Source organism: Marmota monax, unplaced genomic scaffold, assembly GCF_021218885.2.
Source record: "Marmota monax isolate L192 unplaced genomic scaffold, Marmota_monax_Labrador192_F-V1.1 WCK01_AAM20220418_F8-fsc00057, whole genome shotgun sequence".
In the NCBI taxonomy this organism is placed as follows: Eukaryota; Metazoa; Chordata; class Mammalia; order Rodentia; family Sciuridae; genus Marmota; species Marmota monax.
The window spans coordinates 7,400,251-7,422,660 of NW_026693933.1; the positions used below are offsets into that span (position 1 = coordinate 7,400,251).

The 22,410-nt window shown below is 34.0% G+C and overlaps 1 protein-coding gene across 2 annotated transcripts in view; it reads left to right on the top strand.

The window, feature by feature from the left end:
- Positions 1-22,410, top strand: part of Sp4 (Sp4 transcription factor) — a 57,757-nt gene that overhangs the window by 21,113 nt on the left and 14,234 nt on the right. For both annotated transcript variants that reach the window (XM_046463620.2, XM_046463621.2), the window contains exons 4-5: positions 16,030-16,258; positions 20,469-20,668. In XM_046463620.2, coding sequence (XP_046319576.1) covers positions 16,030-16,258; positions 20,469-20,668 — 429 coding nt within the window. The remainder of the gene's footprint in view (positions 1-16,029; positions 16,259-20,468; positions 20,669-22,410) is intronic.

The following is a 22,410-nucleotide window of genomic DNA, read 5'->3' on the forward strand; positions in this document are numbered from 1 at the left end:
AAACATTTTATAGCAAATGTAATTAATGATTAATAGTCATATTGTGAACAGGTAATATGGGGAAATTATTGACTAAAGAGATCAATGAATTATTGTGAAAAAGTGATTTAGGAAATGGGAATTTTTAAGGGTTTTTGGGTTTTGCTTTTGTTTATTTGGGGCTCATAATTTCAGAGGTCTTAGTCCATAGGTGGCTGGCTTCATACTTTGGGCTTGAGATGAAGCAGGACATCTTGGCAGAAGAGTGCGGTGGAAGAAAACATCTCAGGACATGCTATCAAGAAGCAGAAAGACTACACTCATCAGGGATAAAATATATACCCCAAAGACACAACTTCAGGGACCCACTTCCTCCCGACACACTATCTGCCTACAACCACCACTCAGTTAATCCCTATCATGGGATTAATGCACTGATTAGATTAAGGCTCTCATAACCCAGTCATTTCACTTATAAACTCTCATGCATTGTCTCACACATGAGCTTTTGGGGGATACTTTGTATCTAAACCATTCAGATAGGTCTTCGTTACCCTCAGAAAACTAAACGAATTGTAATTATTTTGGAAGGATAAATTAGTTTAAATTAATGTATTCTTGATGTAATGCTTAAACAAGGGTATAACTATTATTGAATCTCTGCCCATGAAAAAATTTTTTTATAGTGCATGTTAGTTTGTTCTAGGATTGCAAGTCACCTGCTCCCCAGGGAACCCAATATGATTTTTTAAATCATATTGAATAAAATATTTAGCAATTTCATTTTATAGTCCAATCCTAAATCTTGGTTGAATGATGTAGAATTATCTGGTTTATTCAGGAACTCAAGAGTTCTAAAAAATCTTTGATTCCCTGTCAGATTTTTCATATAGCCTTTTTTTTTTTTTTTTTTGGGGGGGGGGGGGGAGCTTTTACACCTGGTTTCTAGGAAGCCCAGAGATGTGCTTATTGCCATAACTTCCAGCTTTTGTAATGGAAAATACACAACTATAAATGAGATCTAATTAAGTAATGGTCCATTATACCACTAATACTTTAGTGCACTGATCATCTTGGCTTCCTCCAGACTTCCTCCATAGATTCCTTGTTTATTTTTGGTGCTTAATAAATATTTGACTGAGTAGATTCAGCTTTACTGAAAATTTTTGAATAAAATTGAGTTTCTATAGGCATATGGGCATTTTCCTGAACTAAGTTATTTCAGGGACAAGTAGTTACATGGGCTGTAGAAAGCATATAGAAATTTTGGAGTTAGCTGCATGCAGTAGTGCCCACCTGCAATCCCATCAATTAGGGAGGCTGAGTCAGAAGGGTTGCAAGTTCAAGGCCAGCTTCAACAACTTAGCAAGACCCTAAGCAATTTAGTAAAACCCTGTCTCAAAAAATAAGAAGGGTTGGGGATATAGCTCAGTGGTAAAGTACCCTTCGGTTAAATCCCCAGTTGCCTCCCAACACCCCCCACCAACAAAAGGAATTTTGAGTGTCTCTTTTGGAGTGTTTGCTTTTTTTGTAAATTAAATAAAAGATCATTTTATTATTTCTCTGGTAACATGAAAATATGAATATTCTGTATTATGACAAAATCTGGTTTTTTTCAGTGATATATATCTGCTTTACATTTACTTTGTGTTTTGTAACTGCTAATGAAAGTTAAACAAGTTTTTGCTTGTGTTTTATTATTAATAGTTCCTTTTCATACTGAAACATTGGATGTTCAGTGGATATCTGTTTTCTCTCTAGATGCTATAACTCTGGCCAGATTTTATTTTTTAGAATTTAAAATCATACACAATGCTTTGATTACTAATTAAAACTAAAATTTTTATATGACACAAATTTAGTAGCATCACAAATTTAGAAGCACTTAGTAACTTTTCAGGTTTCTTATGATGAAGTATTACTAAGTACAGTGTAGTGGTGTAGGCCTATAATCTCAGATACTCTGGAGGCTGAGGAAGGAAGATCCCAAGTTTGAGGTCAGCTTGGGTAACTTAGCTAGATCCTGTCCTAAAATTAAAAAAAAAAAAAAAAAATTAAATTTAAAAAAGGATAGCTAGGGATGTAGTTCAGTGGTAGAGTACCCTGGGGCCTAGTCTAGTCCTCCGAACTGTTAAAAAAAATTTTTTTTAAAAATATATAAATAAAAGCAAATTTTTTTAAAAATTATTTTTTTATTTAATTGTTATACTTGACAGCAGAATGCATTTCAATTCATAGTATACATATGGAGCACAATTTTTCGTTACTCTGGTTGTACACAAAGTAGAGTCACACTATTCGTTGTCTTCAAAAATGTACCTAGGGTAATGATGTCCATCTCATTCCACCATCTTTGCTACCCTCAGGCCCCCTCTCTTTTTTTCCCTCCCCCTTGCCCTATCCAAAGTTCCTCCATTCCTCCCATGCTCCCCCACCCCCACCCACATTATGGATCAACATCCATTTCTCAGAGAAAACATTTGGCCTTTGGTTTTTTGGTATTGGCTTACTTCACTTAGCATGATATTCTTCAGCTTTAGCTCCACCCATTCACCTGCAAATGCCATGATTTTATTCTCTTTTAATGCTGAGTAATATTTCATTGTGTATATATAGTTTCTTTATCCATTCATCTATTGAAGGGCATCTAGGTTGGTTCCACAATTCAGCTATTGTGAATTGTGTTGTTATAAACATTGATGTGACTGCTTCACTGTAGCACACTGTTTTTAAATTCTTTGGGTATAAACCAAGGAGTGGGATAGCTGGGTCAAATGGTGATTCCATTCCAAGTTTTCTAAGGAATCTCCATACTGCTTTCTAGATTGGTTGCACTAATTTGCAGTCCCATCAGCAATGTAAGAGTGTGCCTTTTTTCCCACAACCTTGCCAACACTTTTTGTTGCTTGTATTCTTAATAACTGTCATTCTGACTGGAGTGAGGTAAAAATCTCAAGAGTAGTTTTGATTTGCATTTCTCTAATTGCTAGAGATGTTGAACATTTTTTCATGTATCTATTGATCAATTGTGTATCTTCTTAGAAGTGTCTATTCAGTTCCCTGGCCCTTTTATTGATTGGGTTATTTGGTTTTTTTTTTTTTTTTTTTTTTTTGGTGTTAATATTTTTGAGTTCTTTATATATCCTGGAGATTAGTGCTCTATCTGGTATGCATGTGGTAAAAACTTGCTCCTGTTCTGTAGACTCTCTCTTCACCTCCCTGATTGTTTCTTTTGCTGAGAAGAAGCTTTATAGTTTGAATCCATCCCTTTTATTGATTCCTGATTTTATTTCTTGCGCTCTATAGGAGTCTTGTTAAGGAAATCAGAGCCTAATCCAACATGATGAAGATTTGAGCCTACTTTTTCTTCTATTAGGCATAGGATCTCTGGTCTAGTTCCTAGATCCTTGATCCACTTTGAGTTGAGTTTTGTGCATGTTGAGAGTTAGGGGCGTAATTTCATTTTGCTGCATGTAGATTTCCAGTTTTTCCAGCACCATTTGTTGAAGAGGCTGTTTTTTTCCCAATGTATGTTTTTGGCACCTTTGTCTAATATGAGATAACTGTATTTATGTGGGTTTGTCTCTGTGTCCTCTATTATGTACCATTGGTCTACAAGTCTGTTTTGGTGCCAGAACCATGCTGTTTTTGTTACTATTGCTCTGTAGTATAGTTTAAGGTCTGGTATAGTGATGCCACCTGCTTCACTCTTCTTGCTAAGGATTGCTTTGGTTTTTCTGGGTCTCTTATTTTTCCAGATGAATTTCATGATTGCTTTTTCTGCTTCTATGAGGAATGTCATTGGATTTTGATTAGAATTGCATTAAATCTGTATAATGCTTTTGGTAGTATGGTCATTTTGATAATATTCTGCCTATCCAAGAACAAGGGAGATTTTTCCATCTTCTAAGGTCTTCTTTAATTTCTTTCTTTAGCATTCTGTAGTTTTCATTGTAGAGGTCTTTCACCTCTTTTGTTAAGTTGATTCTTAAGTATTTTTTTTAAAATAAAAGCAATTTTGAGTATTAAAAAAAAAAGTTAAGCCATTCTCTGAATTTAAGTGCAGGTTGAACATACCTCACCTGAAATCCATAATGCTCTGAAATCAGAAGCTGTTCTCTTTTCTTTTTAATGGCAGTCATCAGATTGAACCCAGATAAATTGGAAATGTTTTGAGCACTGACTTGATGGCAAGAGTGGAAAATTCAACAACTGACTTTGTGTGATAGGTTGCTATCAAAATGCCAGCACACTGAAAATATACAAAATTATTTCCAGGCTATGTGTATAAGATGTGTATGAAACATAAATGAATTTCATGTTGGACTTAGGTCACATCCCAAGATATCTCATTATGTTTATGAAAATATTCCCAAACCTGAAAAAGAGAATTGAAATCCAAAATAGCTGTGGTCTCAAGCATTTCGGATAAGGTATTGTCAACCTGTATTTACTACATCTAGAAATAAGAACAGTTTCATGTTCTTTTCCTTTTTTCAGAATCATCAAAGGTAAACAGGCCAGAAGTATTCTTTGATCACAAATAGATAATTTTCTGCCCAAGTTGATAAAAGCACATGACTTTTTTCCCCAAGGGATAACAAAATACAAATCTAAAATAGTAATTAAGCCTCCAGTGTGATTAAGGGGAAAGGGATATGATTGTAATCAATCGTTGGTTCTTTTCATTAGTTGTTCTTTTATTTATATCATTCATTTCTCATCTGTTGCCATACATAATGGTTAAGTGCACATATGTGGAAAGATTCTTGAACTATCTTAGTATGAGCAGTAAATTACATGAATCTAATTTTAAAAAACAGCAATATACAAATACATGGTCTTTTGGAGATAATTATTGTGTTGAAGACACTAGAAGAATAAAATACTCTTGATTTAAAGAGTTTTTAACTCTTAGAAGTTTTGATTATACTTTTATAGTGAAGTTCATTCCTTTCCTTGTCTGAATTCTCCTATAAAGTATTCAAATTAGTCTATAAAGTGCAGAAATGGTTGTCCTATCAAAGCTCATATATATAAATGAGATTTTGTTTTTTCGGTCATAGTGTCAATTAATCAGGTAAATGATAAAACCTTTTCTTTGCTTATGTTCTGATCTCCTCTCCTCAATATGCCAACTGTTATTTTGTCTAGGAAAAAAAATCATATTTAAATATAATTTTTCCCACTCAAATATATGTACCTACCTACTCTTCTCATCTTAATTGTGGGTAAAAGAAATAACTAGAGCTGAATTCCTCACAATTGAACATAGGTCTGGATTACATAGTAGAATATGGAGGATGGTTCCATGGTTAGAATGATCCCCATTAAATTTTTATAGGAAAATTGTGGCTAGTTCATCTATACTTGAAAGTAGAAAGCTAGTATTTCCTCCTTGCTCAATATGCTGTTTGGAGATGCAGCTTAAAATAGCCATCTGTGGGGTTAGGTTAGACTGCTCTATGGCAGTGTAACAGTCTTGGACTAGCCTCCCTTGGCCCTACTGAGCAACTATTTTAAGCTGTGACCCTAAGAACTGACAGGGCATACTGTACCCTCTTACCTCTGAGTGCCAGTTCTGTATTTCCAGGGCTGGACAGATCAGCTATAAACTTCTTTGAAATTAAGGCTATCATTGTAATTTTGGAAATTCTTTTACCCACCTACCCTGGCTGCCAGATTGCCTTGATATATCAGGTTTCATTAAAATAAATATCATTGTAGGGGAGAAAAGATGATTAGGAAATCATAAACCCTATGTTTTACTCATTTATTTTAAGTAGTGCTCATTTGGGTGAACTTTCTATGCAAGAGAAAGATCCCAAGAGTCATTGATGATCACTGTGATAAGATTATGCTATTTTTAGATGGCTAATATACTAAGGTCTGATTCGGTGGTTGCTTTTGCCCATATTCTCTTCTCATGTCAGATTGCTTTTCCTTGTGTTTTTTTTTTTTTTTTCATTTTACCCATTTAATGTTTAGTATCTAGATTTCTTTCTCTTTTTCTCTGTGTGTTCCCACTTGAACAGCATATCTCTTTGTGATTATTTATGAACATTCCGACTTACAAAGTATAAACACAGTTAAGGGTAAGTGCTAGAACATAAAGGTGGAAATCTTTGCCTTCTAAAAGCTTAGGTTCTTGTTGAGGGGACACAGTATTCATTCATATAAAAGGTAGAACATAGGAATAATAGATGATGACATGTATTAAAAGTGAAATGAATGAAAAAAGGTAGTGATACTGAAATTAAGAGTGGAATGAAGTCACTGAGAGCCATAGCAGAAATCCAAGACTTCATGAAACCCAGGAGACTTGAACTGATTCCTAAAGAAAAGAAGAGCCTTCACAAACATGAATAAAGAAGCAAAGCATATAGACTGAGGAGACAGCAGGTACAAAGAAAGGAATCTGGAATATGGTTCACATATTTAAGATAGAATGGGTAGACCATCTAAACTGTTGTGGAGCTTTTGAGGGAAATGCTAGAAGATGAAGTTGTCCAGATTGATAGAAGTCTGGTTTTAGAATGGTGGTGTCAGACCAAGGACAGGTGACAAGTCATTGAAGAGATGTGTGAAGGTGTATACTTTTTGAGGGGAGTTTCACTTGTAGTGCTGGATAATAAAACTAAAACACTAAGAGAAATAGGGAAATCAGTTTTTATACCACAGATTTAGTCCAGATATCAGTGATAAAAATCTGAACTTGATTTCAAGGTGTGATTTTTCAGGAGTCCTTAAGAAAAATTACAGTATTTGATTCATGATTATAGAGAGGAAAACTAAAGGAATTTTAGTAAGTTTAAGTATGGATGACCATGGGTATAATTGTACCACTGAAAGAAATAACACTGAGAAAAAGAATGGGGTGAACTTGAACTTTCATATTTGTTATGTTAGATTTACTATTTAGCTAATAGTAAATCATTTTATTGGAAATGTTTAGTTTGTATTTGGAGACTAGATGTGAGAAGGGATCAGAATTGGCATTCTAGATTTGGAATTCTGCAGAGAGCTGGTGATTGAAATTGTGGTAATAAATGGAATTGATGAGACAACAGCTTTTGTTTGAAGTTCTGACACTGACCTTTGGGGACCAAAAGGAGACAGTTGAGCTAAGAATAAGAGCTGAGAAAGAATGAGTGAGTGAGAGAGAGCGAGAGAGAGAACACAGGATGATCTGTCAACAACGAAGAGGAATCTCAGTATCGAATGTTATTAAGATGACTTGAAGAGTGAGAAAGTTTAATGGATTTTGTATTTGAATTATTTGATGAGATGTAAGACCTATATTGTTCAATATGATAGCCAACATGTGGTTTTTTAAGGTAAAAGTAATTAAAAATTTACATCTTCAGTTGCATTAACCACATTTCATGTGCTATTAGCCATATGTGTCTAGAGGAGACCATATTGGAAAGCACTAATGTAGAACATTTTTATTGCCCCAGAAAGTCTGTAGGGGTGTGCAACTTTATAAAACTAAGGGATTTCTAAATAAAAAATTGGGGTGAGGGTTTAAATATGAGGGCATAGTGACAATATTAAGTGTATAATATACTTCAGAAAAGTTTGAAAACAGAGGAAGAACAACAATATCTTGGAGGCTGATAGAGAAAGGCTTTGTAAGGCCATGATTTTGTTTTTTCATATAGTACCTATTTGTTGAGGGCCTGTTGTGTGCCAAGTACTGTGTTAGGTATAGATGATATAACACAAAAGAAGGCATAACAGAGTGTGTAAGTATATAATTGGATCAGGGATGTTAACAGGTTGGAAATCAGATTAGTTACGATATAGTGTGGTATTTTTTTAAATGGAAGGACTGTCTTCTATGAGAACATTTAAATGTGGCTTTATAATAAAATGAGGGACTTTGTGAGGAAGGGTCCCTGAAGGAGGTAATACAGGATAGTTCAGGTAGAATGACATCAGCCATACTGGCAAAGAAACATCTAATGCTGAAGGTCAGGCTCATGTAATGGCATGGTATAATCTGGGATTTATGGATAACTTCAGGTGCTGTGACCACGAGTTCATGTACTCAAGTCAAGGTGGTAAGGACCAGGTCAGAAATATTCTTTTCTTGATAAGGAATTTAAACTGCATCCTGAAAGTTACGGGCAGCCTTCAAGGGACCTTAAGTATAATATCATGGGCGAATTTGCGTCTTGGATTGCTTAGTGTGTACAGTGGAGAAAGGAGGACAATCTGGTTTCACAGAAATTGAGAGTATAGGAAGATGAATCTTCGGATAGGGAAGGACTTGAGTGTGTATTTTTCTTTTAAGATCTGATACAGATCTTTTCAGTTACTGAAATGCTCTTAATCTTGTATTTGTTGTGCCAGAGAATCTAGAAACCAAATAATAATCAAAATTAATTGGTGAGGGTTGACTCAGAGGATAGGGAAGTAGGTAATCTTTTGGACTAATAACCTATCCCAGCAGGTTATGTGTGAAGTATGAAAAAGGGTAAGGTTGTCATTAGGATTTTCCTCGGAACTGAAATTTCATCCACTTCTATTGTGGTTATCTTTCTGATATTTGGAATATTGTCTTCCAGTTACAGTTGTTTTTCAAGATGGTAGTTCTCAATGAATGTTGATAAATTCTTACTATTCAGTACTTTTTTTCCACGTAGATAGATCAGGGAGATCTCTAGTTCTGCTGATGAATATAATCATTTCAAACCACACCAATATATTAACTTCTGAGCAAAATTAACTGTGAGCTTTTAACTCCCTTAACACAAATTTTAATACTTTAGTCTGTTTGCTTTTCAAAATAAAAATCAGGAAGAAAGGTTGGAAGTATAGTGTAAGAATTCTTGCCTAGCATACAAAAGGCCTGGCTTCAATTTCTAGTACAGCAAAACAGAATTGCATACAATTTCATTGAAAACAAAAAATTTAATTACAGGGGCTGGGGCTGGAGCTGGAGCTCAGTGGTAGAGCGCTTGCCAAGAGTGCTTGAGGCCCTGGGTTCAATCCTCAACACCACATAAAAATAAATAAATAAAATACAGATATTGTGTCCATCTATAACTAAAAAAAAATATTTAAAAAAATTGAATTACATACAATTTCATTGTGGCTAGTGAGGCCTGACTAGCCCAGCCCTAAAGTTCATTAAAAAGAAAGGAAGGAAGGAAATATTAAAAATTTGTTTCCAGTCAAATTAAGCATCCACTTATGTATATTTGGTACTTACAAATTATGTATTTTATAATTATTTTTATAAATTAAATTGTAATTATAATTATATGTACACATAAAACACATGTATTCTGGTGTCAAGGAATTTCTAGTGATAGATAAAAAAGTTTGAGATACCACTTTTATCTGTTTTTTTGCAAACAGCATTCTCTTTGCTTGTTTTTTGCTTTTTTTGGGTGGGGTTTATTTCCCCTTCTAGTACTGGGGATTGAATCCAGGGCCTAGCACATACTAGGCAAGTGTTCTACCACTAAACTATATCCCCAGTCCTTTCAAAATTTATTTTTGAGGCAGAGCCTCATCAAGTTGCTCATGCTGCCCTCAAACTTGGGATCCTCTTGCCTCTACTTTTGTGTTTGCTTGATTTTTTTTTTCTTTTCTTGCTTTCTTTCTGTTTATTTATTTATTGGTACTGAGGATTGAATCCAGGGCCTTGTGCTTGTTAGAGGCAAGTGTTCCACTACTGAGCTACATCCATCTTTTTTTATTTTGAGACAGGATCTCACTAATCTGTCACCTGGGCTAGCCTTGAACCTGTGATCCTGTAGGGAAACACATAGTTGTAGCCTTGCATAAAACAAAGAAGTGTTTTGTATAATTTCCAAACCTCTAGGATATTATTGTTTTCACTTTCTACTGTGGAATCTTTTTAGTTGGGTCTATCAAATCTGTCAAAGCCTATTCCTAAATTTATATTGTCTTCTTTTCAAAAGATTTAATCTCAGAGTCATGTAGTTGTTAAAGGTAACATACAAGGTACCATATTTTAATTTTCCTATGTTCAATTTTAGTTTGTGATAGTAATGATATGAATGAAAACCATAAACATTAGTTGAGTTCTGATACTGTTTGATAATTATTAAATAGGTGGTTTTCATTGAAATGATAGTTGGGTTAATTTATTTATAAGTAGGTAGTAGACAGTTGAGGTTGCTTAGTTTTTCCATTTTCTGGGTTATATTACCTACCCAGTAATGTAACCTGATATTCACTATAACAAACAAACAAAAAGCTTGGAAATCATTATGTTTTCCATAGGAAGAAATAGGCCCAGCTGGCTACAGTGGCATACTCTTGTAATCCCAGTGGCTGGGAAGGCTGAAACAGGAGGATCATGAATTCAAAGCCAGCCTCAGCAACTTAGCCAAGCCCTAGGTGACTCAGTGAGGTCCTGTCTCTCTAAATAAAATATGAAAAAGGGCTAGGGATGTTGCTCAGTGGCTAAGCATCCCTGGGTTCAATCTTTGGTACAAAAAATTTAAAAAAGAAGAAGAATAGGCCCAGTTGGATTATCTTGGGTCTGTTTTCTTATCTGTAAAATGAAGGTGTTAATGACTGACTGATTTACCTCAGTGGGTTTGTGTAAAGAGCATGAATCATGTTAATAATAGGTGAAGGAAATTCACAAGTTGTATCTTTATATTTTTTATTTCTATTTTCCTCTATGTTCCTTTTTGTTTAAAGTGTCCAAAGTTTGGTTAAAGTGTGTACACCATAAACAATATTTTCAACACATTAAACTAGGGGTCCTTAATAAGTAGAGCTACATAAAAGACCTGACTCCTTATACATAAATGGCAAAGGATATAAACACACAGTTCAAGAAATATTCAAATGACCAGTAAACATTTGAAAAACATGTTCAACTCTATTAGAAATCTAATAAATATAGATAAAATCAGTAATAGATTATTAAAATTTCCCTTTTAAAATTAGTCATATTAGCAATACATGAAAATGTTTTTTTTCCTCAAAAATAAAAATTGCAACTATTATAAGTGAGACTGAAGTTTCCTTTGACTATGCTCTAGTCTCAACCCCCTTTTATTTTTTTATTTTTATTTTTTAAAGAGAGAGAGAATTTTAATATTTATTTTTTAGTTTTTCGGCGGACACAACATCTTTGTTTGTATGTGGTGATGAGGATCGAACCCGGGTCGCACGCATGCCAGGCGAGCGTGCTACTGCTTGAGCCACATCCCCAGCCCCTCAACCCCCTTTTAAAGAAAATACTTTCAAATATTATATATTTATATTACATATAAAATATAATATTTAAATATTATATATTATATATCCTTTCAGATTTTTTCCCACTTTTTTCTCTTTTACTACATGTGAATGTCATTGTAGGAGCCTTATAGTACTATAATATAAACATTTACTAGGAACTCTGTTTTCATATAACCATATGCTTTAAAACAGACAGTACTTAAGTATTTCTATTGTTCTTTTTGACTACTACATTACATTCCATCTTTCAACTCTTTCACAGCATTTATCTTTCCCCCCAATTCTTAGTTATTTGTTTCTGAATTTTCACTGTTAGAAACAGTTGCAATAAATATCCTTTGGTATGTGGAAAAAGAAAAGTTAAACAGAATGTAAGGGAAATGGGATTGCTGGAGAGGATTGAGTTTTAAATAGAACAGTTGGTGTAAGGCAGACAACATTGAGGAGGTGACATTAAACCAAAGATTTGAAGGAAGTAAGGAATTTTTATATACATAGTTTGGGGAAAGACTATTCTAGGCAGAGATAGAGAGCAGAAACATCACTTTGGAACTATGCTTATTATATTCAAGGAACAGAAAAAGGAATCAGCATGGCTGAGGTAGAATACACCTGGAGATGCTTTTAGGGAGGTAAATGTGACCAGTTTATGTAGGACTTTATAGGCAGTCATTAAGCAGAGTAATGACTTGATTTGACTTTACATTTTAGAGTGATCCTTCTGGCACCCTGGAACTTATTAATAGATAGGGCAGTGGTAGCAGAAAGACCAGTTTGGAAGCTGTTGTGTTGTATTGTGATCAAGCAAGTGTCTTTGACAAAGTGTCTGGGATGTGGCTCAAGCGGTAGCGCGCTCGCCTGGCATGCATGCGGCCCCAGGTTCGATCCTCAGCACCACATACAAACAAAGATGTTGTGTCCGCCGAAAACTAAAAAATAAATATTAAAAAATTCTGTCTCTCTCTCTCTCTCTCTCTAAAAAAAAAAAAAAAAAAAAAAAAAAAAAATGCAAGCTGTGGGAATGATGGAGAAGTCCTTGAATGTTGGATAATTTTTGAAGGATGAGTCAGCAGGTTTGGTAATCAAATATAAAACAAAGCAAGAATCAAGAGTCATGGTGATTTCAAAGACTTTGGTCTAAGAGTTGATCAGATGGAGTTGGAGTTGTATACTTCAGAAATTTAAATTCTGATAAGGCCAAATTTATCAGTATTTTCCTTCATCTTTTGTATTGGAGTCTTGTTGAAAAGACTGGTTCTTCTGTATTTTCTTATAATATTTGTTATTTTGTTTTTACATTTAACTCTGTATGTATGTATTTGTAGCATTAGGGGTTTAGTCTAGAGTCTCTCACATGCTAGGCAAATGCTCTACCTTTAAGCTACATCTCCAGCTCTATTTTTTTTTTTTTGTCTGTCAAATAATTTAAAATTCTTACTGAATTTCTCTTGTGCATGAGATGCAGTAGTGTTCTCATACTTCTAGTGGAATGTAAAGGAATGCAGCTCTTTTCATACACTCCTGAAATTCCATAATCTGTATGAAATCTTATAAATGTTTCATACCTTTTGACCTAGTAATCTCACTTCTGGACTATCCATTGAAAATAGTGAGTAAAAGTATTTTTGTTCAAGTAACTCATTATTTATGTTACTTATCATAAGTGGAAATAATCTAAATGTCTGATTGTAGAGCAGTAGTTTTATAAGTTATGTTGTATGTATATGATAAAATAATGTACACTTATTATCTTAAATGTAATAGCTTGGAAGTACTTATTAAGAAGAATACAGAACCATTTTGTAGTAGAATTGCATCAGTATCAAAATGTGCTGAACAAAAGATTAGAAACAAATACATCAAAATGGTAATAAGTGGCAATCTATGGGTAATGGCTATATGCATGATTTTATTTCTTCCCTCTTAGTTTTCAATGGTGAGCATGCAGTATTCTTAAAACTCTTAATTAATTAATTAATTAATTAATTAATGGATGTGAGATTTTTCAAAATTTTGGTATTTGACATCTCAAACTTTATTATTGGCAAGCAATACTGTTAGCTGCCTTGCCTGTGAGGTATATTTTTAATACTCTTTTTTAAGAGAGATCTTGCTGAATTTGTTGAAAGTATGTTATAGGATAAATTCAATACCTGAGGGAGAAGAAATACAGTGACTTTGGTAGCAGGTTGTGACTTAAACCCCAGCTCAGCTCTTAAGTTGCCTGAATTCTGTGTTAATAAAGCTGGAGGGAATTAAGGTAAACGTCCACTTGCTCTTCTTATCATCTTGCCACCAACGTTACGTGTATATGGCAGACTAGCTAGCATCTAGGAGCATTCTGATGTATTATTGGCCTTGTTTCAGAAGAAAGCTTCTGCGTTTGTTTGAATTTTAAATTCCCATTCACTTTATTTAAGAAACAGTCACTGAATATTTCCAGTGTGCCAGGAACTTTGATAGCTAAAGTAAAAACGACACAAAACCACACAGATGTTCTCTGTCCTGAGCGGCCTTTGTTGGAAATAATTCTGTGACTAATACTATGATGGAATATCTGATTAGTGAAACTGGGAATTCTTAAATTCTAACTCAATCTTTATCATCTCTTGGGGAGCTAGGTATATGAGAAATCAAGTCAGAATGATACTTTGTTGCCTTAGGCAAGTTCCCCTTCCTCAAAACCCAGAGAACTAGGCTTGTGTACATAGAATATGTATTTTCCTTTATTAGTTAAACCTGCTTTCCCTTCTTTTTCTAAACTTATAAGCCTCAAATTTAATACTCTATTGAAGTAAAAGACCACTCAATTGGTGACAAAGGTAAATGTGCAAGAAGTGAGTTTTTTGGTTTTTTTTTTCCTCTCATATACCCATTCTAAATGTTGTTGAGTATCTCAAAGTCTATTGTCTTGCTGCCTTGGCCAAATTTCCGTATTTGAGAAAAAAGAAAAGACTAAAACAGTGGAATAAGAGAGATTGCCTGACTGCTGCAAGCAGCCTTGGAGTGCTTTTTTCCTCTGTTAGCATGGGAGAAAGAAAAAAGAAGGCTATACTCAGCCTGTTCTACCATAGTGTGTAACCACAATACCAAGAAATTTTGAGTTACTTAAAAATTTATTTCATAAAACTGTTTCAGAAGTATCAGGTGTCTGCATCTGTGCTGAGTATATACAGACTTTGCCCCTTGTCTGTATTCCCCAAACAATGCAGCAAACTACTTATATAGCATTTACATTGTATTAGGTATTTATTATAAGTAATCTTTTAAAAAAATAATTTAAAGTGAGTGGAGAATGCATAGATTATGTACAAATATTGTGCTATTCTGTATAAGGGACTTAAGCATCTGTAGATTTTGGTATCTGTATGTTGGGCAGGGCATGAGGGTGGGGATCCTGCTGGAACCAGACCCTTATCAATATTCAAGATGGCTGTGTTTATATTCAGAGAAGGGTATTCCCACAGAGTTCAGAGTGCTGTGGATACAGAGAAGGTTGAGATTACTTTGGCTGGGAGAGTCAGGGGTTTAAATTTGTTTAGTTAAATGCATGCTGTTTTCTTACTTGGTAATTTTTATTGTCTTTTCTTGGTTATTCCATATGTTTAACGTACTGTAAGTGCAGTTTTAAAAAACATTCCTTTATTTTTACAGCCAGGACCCACATGTTTGTTTCTGCTAATATGTTTTATCCTTATGTTGCCACCCACTCAGTGGAGACTCGTAATAATAGCTAACATGTAATGAAAATTTTGTACCATAAGAGATTTGTAAGTATTAACGTAATTAATCTTTACATCAACTCTCTGAGATGGGAGCATTCTTTCATAAACGGATGATTTTTTTTTTGTTTTTCAGTCTATTCATTTACTTGATATTGCTACCTCTGATGGTCAGAGTGTAGAACTATGTTGGAAAAAGGGTGATTATAAGATTTACTCAGTTTTACTTCAGGGTAATGTTAAACCATGCAAATAGATACTTTTTGGTCATATTATGCATAGTTTTTTTCCTAAGTGAAGAAGCTGAGTTAGTGTATATACTAATTTGAGAGGTGAAGCCTACGTTATAAAACATGAATGAATAACAATATCCTGTCTTTTTATTGCTGTAGTGATGGTAAGTAATAGTCATTAGTGGTTTACATTTAGAAAACCAGTTAACTGTGCATAATACAAAAATGACTTTTCAATAAAGGGATTAATTTTGCTTAAATGATTGAGAAATAAGAAATGTCCATAAAAGTTAATCCTTTGTTATTTTTTTCTTCTGTATTTTCTCGGCGCGATTAATACATGTTGTTTACTGTAGAAATAGTAATAATGCTTTGTATTTATGTAGCATTTTTCATCTGAGGATCTCAGAATGTTTTTCAAATATCTCATGAATCCCCACAGTACTTCACTGAGATAGGTAGGTGGCAAGTATTATTATCTTCCTTTTACAGTTGGAGGGAGAAATTAAGCCACAAGGAAGGTTAACTGATTTATGTATGGCCCCATGAACTAGAGAAAGAGATACTCTGAGCTACTAAAATCAAAATGAATATTAAATTTTAGGAGAGTTGGCATATATGAGTCATTAACTCTTTTGTACATGACACAGATTATTAGAACAAATATATTAGTTTTAAAATACCTACATGGGGACTGGGGATATAGCTCAAAGTTAGAGTGCTTGCCTAGCATATGTAAGGCCCTAATTTTAATCCCTGTACTGCAAAAGTAAATAAATAAATTACATGGAATTATTTCCTTTCTTTAGAAATAGAGAATATCATTTACTCTCTTTTTTCCCCCTGTTCCTTTTTAGGTCAGCAGCAAGGACAAGATGGAGTGAAAGTCCAGCAAGCTACCATAGCTCCTGTAACGGTAGCAGTTGGAGGAATTGCTAATGCCACAATAGGTGCTGTTAGTCCTGATCAACTCACTCAAGTGCATTTGCAGCAAAGCCAGCAGACTTCTGACCAAGAGGTGCAACCTGGCAAGAGGCTTCGAAGAGTTGCCTGTTCCTGTCCTAATTGTAGGGAAGGAGAAGGAAGGTAAATGCTCTGTTTTCAACTCTTTTAACTCTCAAAGTTATAAAATCAGTACTCCCAGTGAAGTTGTTGGCTACCTACTTTGATTCCTAGAACCTCACTGACTTTGTTGCCTAGAATCTGAAATATGTTATGAAGGGAATTAGACTATTCTAGGAGTGAGACTTGAGTGATCCTCTGCCTTGTACCTCATATTTTTTAAAAAGTGGATTTCTTTTATTTTGTAAAAATTTTAAACACCCTTGTTAATATAAAAATAACTCACACACCGTGACATTTTCCCATTTAGAGTATAGTTTGGTGGTTTTTATGTATTCACAAAATTGTACAAATATCACCATAATCAATTTTAGAATATTTTTTTATCCTCAAAAGAAATCCTATTTTTTTTAAGAAGTCCTGTGTTCTTTAGCTCTCAATCTCCCAGCCCTCTCAGTCTACGCAACTGTGAGACTAATTTCTGCCTTTATAGATTTGTCTGTTCTAGACATTTCATATAAATAGAATCATGGAATTTATGGTCTTTTGTGGATGGCTTCTTTTATTTAGCATTAATGTTCTCAAGGTCTTTCCATATGATGACACGATTAATACTTCATTCCTTTTTTATGGATGAATAATTCCATATTGTGGACTGTATTTTGTTTTTCTCATCACTTGGTAGATATTTGGGATTTTTTTCCCTGTTGAGAATCATGAATAATGTGTTGTAAACATTTGAGTAGAAGTGTTTGTGTGGATACAGGTTTTTCATTTCTCTTGTGTATGTGCCTTGGAATGGAATTGCTGGGTCATGTAGTTTAACCATTTGAGGAACTGCCAGGCTGTTTTCCAAAGTGACTGCACCATATTACATTTCTATCAGTGGTATGTAAGAATTCCAATTTCTTCATATCATTGCCACACTTGGTCTGACTTGTTATATCCAATTGTAGGATTAAAGAGGGATCTCACTGTGGTTTTGACTGGAATTTTTCTGATGATTGTTGATGTTGACATCTTTTCATGCATTTCTTGGTCATTTGTATATCTTTGGAGAATAGTATCCTTTGCATCAAGCACCAATGGTTTTGAATTCAATTTTTTTTCTGTTTTCTTTTTCCCCCCTTGGTTATTTCTGGTTTTGGTGTGATATTTAATTCATTGTCAAATCTAAGACCATGAAGAATCCTAATTTTCTTTTGAGAGTTTTATAGTTTTTACTCTTCAGATCTTTAATCAACTTAGGGTTAATTTTTGTATGTGGTGTGAGGTAAGGGTTTTGTCCAACACCATTCATTTATTGACAAGACTATCCTTTCTCCCACTGACTAATCTTGGTACCCTTGTCAAAAATAATTTACCATAGACATATGGGTTTATTTCTGGACTTTTAATTCTATTTTATTGAACTTTATATTTATCTTTATGCCAGTATCACACTGTCATGATTACTGTGACTTTGTTATAACTTTTGAAATCAGGAAATGTGGTGTCTTTCAACTTTTGTTATTTTTCAAAATTTCACGTACTTAGCAAAACTTTCACTTTTATGTGACTTTTAGCATCAACTTGTCTGTTTTTATGAAGATGCTAGATGAGATTCTGATGAGAATTACATTGAATCTGCAAATCAATTTGGGGAATATTGCCAAGTTAACAATATTAAATCTTTTGACCAATGCAAATGAGAGGTTTTTCTAGTGATTTAGATTCTTGCTGATTTTTTTGTCAATGTTTTATAGTTTTTAGAATATAATTTTAGCATGTTCGTTAAATTTATTCTGATTTTATTCTTTTTGCATATTATAAATGACATGGTTTTCTTGATTATTCATTCTAGTTGTAAAAAATAAACTTTTAATATATTGATCTGCTGGCCTAAAACTTTTGCTAAATTTTTTCATTAGTTCTAGTAGTTTTTTTTTTTTTTTTTTTTCAGTAGATCCCTTAGGATTTCTATATGTACGTTTATGGCATCTGTGAATAAAGATTTTACAATTTTCCACTCTAGAGAGAGAGTTCAGTTTCTCTCTTCCCCGCTCTCTCCTTCCCCTCACGTTAATTGCCTTGTCTAGAACTTTGAGTACAATGTTGAATAGAAGTGGCAAAAGTATACATCCTTGTTTTGTTTCTGATCTAGCTCTGAGTCCCTTTATCAAGTTAAGGAAACATCTTTCTATTCCTATTTTGTTGAGTATTTTTATTATGAAAGGATATTTGATTGTCTCATGTGCTTTCCTGCATTTGTTGTGGTGATCATGTGCTTATATTTTTATTTTACCAATATGTTACATTAGTTGATTGTCAGATATTAAAGCATTTTGCATTTCTGGAACGTATCCAACTTGATCATGGTGTATAATTCTTTTTATATGTTGTTGGATTCACTTTGATAGTATACTGTCAAGAATTTTTACATCTATACCCAAAAGAGATACTGGTCTTTGGTTTTCTTTTCTTGTAATGTCCTTATCTGGTTTTGGGAATAGTAATACTGGCCCCATAGAATGACTGGAGATATGTTCTCTCCAGTTTTATTTTCGAAAACATTTTTGAAGAATTGATATTCTTTAAATGCTTTCTGGAATTGACCAGTAAAGCTCTTTATCTTGGACTTTACTTTTGGGTAGTTTTGATTACTAAATCAATCTCTTTTCTCATTATGGATTTATTCTGACCGACTGTTCCTGAGTCAGTTTTACATTTTGTCTCTAGAATTTGTCTGTCTAGTAATTCCTTTATAATTCTTTTTATTTTTGTAAGATTGATAGTGATGTCCCCTTTTTCATTTATGATTGAACTAATTTTGAGGTGAGCCTATATATCTAATGAAGCTGTTAAATCTCCCGATCCTCTTTTGTAATAATATTTATTTGTTTGAGACACCCTTAGACTTGAACTTATTCAGCTTCATTGTAAATTGTCACTTCCTTTAGGAAGAGATTTGGAACTCTCTGATGGTGTGCTTATCTCTTTCTGGGCAAAATTTGAGTCATGGCTTTCTAGCTGGTGGTTGAAAGATGGCACATTTCTCTCTGAGTGACACCCTGTTTTAGGAGCTGAGTGCATGGTGGCAGGGGTAGCAATAGCCTCAGGTCTTCTCATCTTGCCTCTTCCAGCTTAGAAGCTCCAATTTATGAATTGTGAATGAAATAGCTTACTGTCCATTTGGGTCATAGATTTTTCATCTTGTCACATCCAAGGTAGTGCCTATGTTCCAGGGTTGGGGGCTGATGGAAAAAGAGAGTCTCAAGATTTCTCAGCCACACACTGACTAGAACTTAGTCACAACAGTGGGTAGCTGGGGGTAGGATGAGAAATGCTGTATCCTGCTCCTCCTGGGGATATAGCCCTTCAGCTAAGAGGTGGGAGGAAAAGGAACCCTGTTCTTGGCTGCATCTGTTTCCTGTGTCATGAAGATGGGGGCAAGAGGGGAAGGATTGAGTCTTGGTTCAAAAACCATAGGCTTGTGGTTGCTCTTACCAGTTCTGTTAGATTTTCTTGAATAAACGTGTGTTTACTGTTATTTGTTCCTAGAAGGACCATTGCCAGAAACAAAAATGATATTTTGTTTTATAATTTTTACCAGTTTTGCTGGCAAGCAGATCCAAGGAACTCCTCCTCACACTGTCCTGCTGGAAATAAAATTCTGCACCTTATACTTTGAACAGGAGTTAGCCATCCTTTTGATATTTCAGAGGAGAATTTTAAAATGTCTTAAAAAGCTTAAAGAGATTATTCCCCCAAGGTGAGAGCCTATGAGGGAAGGAACCTGAGGTCCATAGTAGACGTAAGCACTGAGGAAGTTTACAAGTTTTTAATAGCAATTTTTGTTCAATACACAAACCCGATTTATTTATTTTATTTGGTACTAGGAATTGGATTCCAGGGTGTTTAAGCACAGAGCTACCCCATCCTTTTCATTATTTTATGTTTCGAGACAGGGTCTTGCTAAATTGCTAAAGCTCTCAGTTGCTAAGGCTGGCCTTAAACTTGAGATCCTCCTGCCTCAGCCTCCCAAGTCTCTTTGGGATTTCAGGTATATACCACCACACTTGGTTATTTTTTCTTTAATTGAAGTCTTTCTGACTTTAACTGCTGTTGTGAGATTATGATTAAACAAACCTATTCAGAAAAGCACCATTTAATTATCTTGATTCCCTTTTAGTTTTTCATAGTTATAAACTTAGATTTGAAAATGTAACTATTATTTGGTTTTGTTTTTTGGCAGGAGCAGTAATGAACCTGGAAAAAAGAAACAGCATATCTGTCATATTGAAGGATGTGGAAAAGTTTATGGCAAAACATCTCACCTCCGAGCACATCTTCGCTGGCATACTGGAGAAAGACCTTTTATATGCAACTGGATGTTTTGTGGTAAAAGATTCACAAGGAGTGATGAGCTTCAGAGACATAGAAGAACCCATACAGGTTAGTTGGTTTATTTTAGTAGGACTTGTATGTTTTACTTGTTTTTTTTGTTTGTTTGTTTAATACTTAGCTAACCTGTTGCTAAAATGTCCATCTGTCAGATTAGAAATATGCAAATGAAGAAGAAAGAATTCACTTTAGCAATTATGTAAAAGATGTTGATGATAAAAATTTTTTTACTTCATTCCTGAAATGTGTTTTTTTTCTACTTTTTGTAAGCTTTATCAATGTATTTAAATGATGTGGAGGAATTTGTTCCTTTTGCTTATCTTGTGTTCTTAGTTTGTTGAATTCCCGTAATATTTTTCATCAGTGTTTAAATAGATAAACAGACAATTGGATTTTGATCTTAGAAGTGACCTTCATTAGTTTTGTTTTGTCTTTACAAATTCAGAAAATTCATCAAGAATAATATAACACATACCCAGTTCTCACTCAGAACTGACAGTTGTTGATATTTTATTTTCTGAGGGTCTAGGAATGTGAGACCCTGAGTTCAAACCCCAGGACCACAAAAAATAAAAAATTATATTTAGTAAAACAAATCTCTTTCAAAGTCAATATTGAAGACAACAGCTCCAGTGAATTTATTAATGTGTTAAAGTTTTTAGTGCATCTCTAATACCTTTACACAAATTATTCATGATTCTCTATATAAAATAATGTTTTGTGTAAATTAAAAAATGTTCCATAAATATGTTTCAGTCATAATTTTACTATGTTTTAAAAATTATTCAAGCACATATATGTGTATATTTTCAAGTATGTGTGCCTTAACAGCTATGTAGTATTCTGTCACATGACTGTACTACCTATATTAATTCATTTCCCAGTCTGTTGAGGTTATTGTTAGTTTTTTTTTTCTTTCACAAACTTTGTTGCTGTGAATATTCAGTGAACATGTGGAGAATTGTATTACTGGATACTAGAGAATGTGTATATGTGGTTATGCTAAATAATAGCTAAAGGATCTTCACAGTGGCCATTACAATCTGTACTCACTAGTAGGCGACATTAGTTGCCACTTTGCTGTGTGCTCACTTGTTAGCAGCATCAGGGCTCAGAAGTTTTTGTCTATCTACAATGGTTTCTATTTTTTTTTAATTTGTATTTTTCCTAATTATCAGTGAGATCAATCATCTTTTCATATGTGTGTGGGTCATTTATATATATTTTTTCTGTTCATTTTTCTTTTCCTCATTTGTCTTTTGAATTGTTTTCTTTTTTCTTATTCATATTATATGTTGCAGATTCTATATTTCAAACAATTTTTTTATTGTGCTATACTTTGTCATGCAGAAGTTCTATAGTTTTATTTAGTTAGATATAAATCTTTTGTTTTTTGCTTTTTGTTTATGACATTTTCTTCTTTCCCAGGATTTTTTAAAGTTTATTCAAACATTTTCTTTTAATGGCTTTAGTTTTCTTTTTATTAATTTGGCTTTTTAACAGTCAAGGTTTTTGGTTTGTTCAATCAATTCTTTTTTTTTTGGGTGATCAAATGAATCAGGGCTGCAATTTTATTTCTCTTCCGTATGGAAGGTAATTCCTTTTTTGGGGGGCGGGCATACTGGGAGTGAACCTAGGGGTACTGAAGTATATCCCTAGCCGTTTTATTTTTTTATTTTGAAATAGAGTTGCTAAGTTGCTGGAGGCTAACTTCAGACTCTTGCTTCTCCTGCCTTACAACCTCCTAAGTCACTAGAATTACAGGATGTGCCACTATACCCAACTAGGAAGTC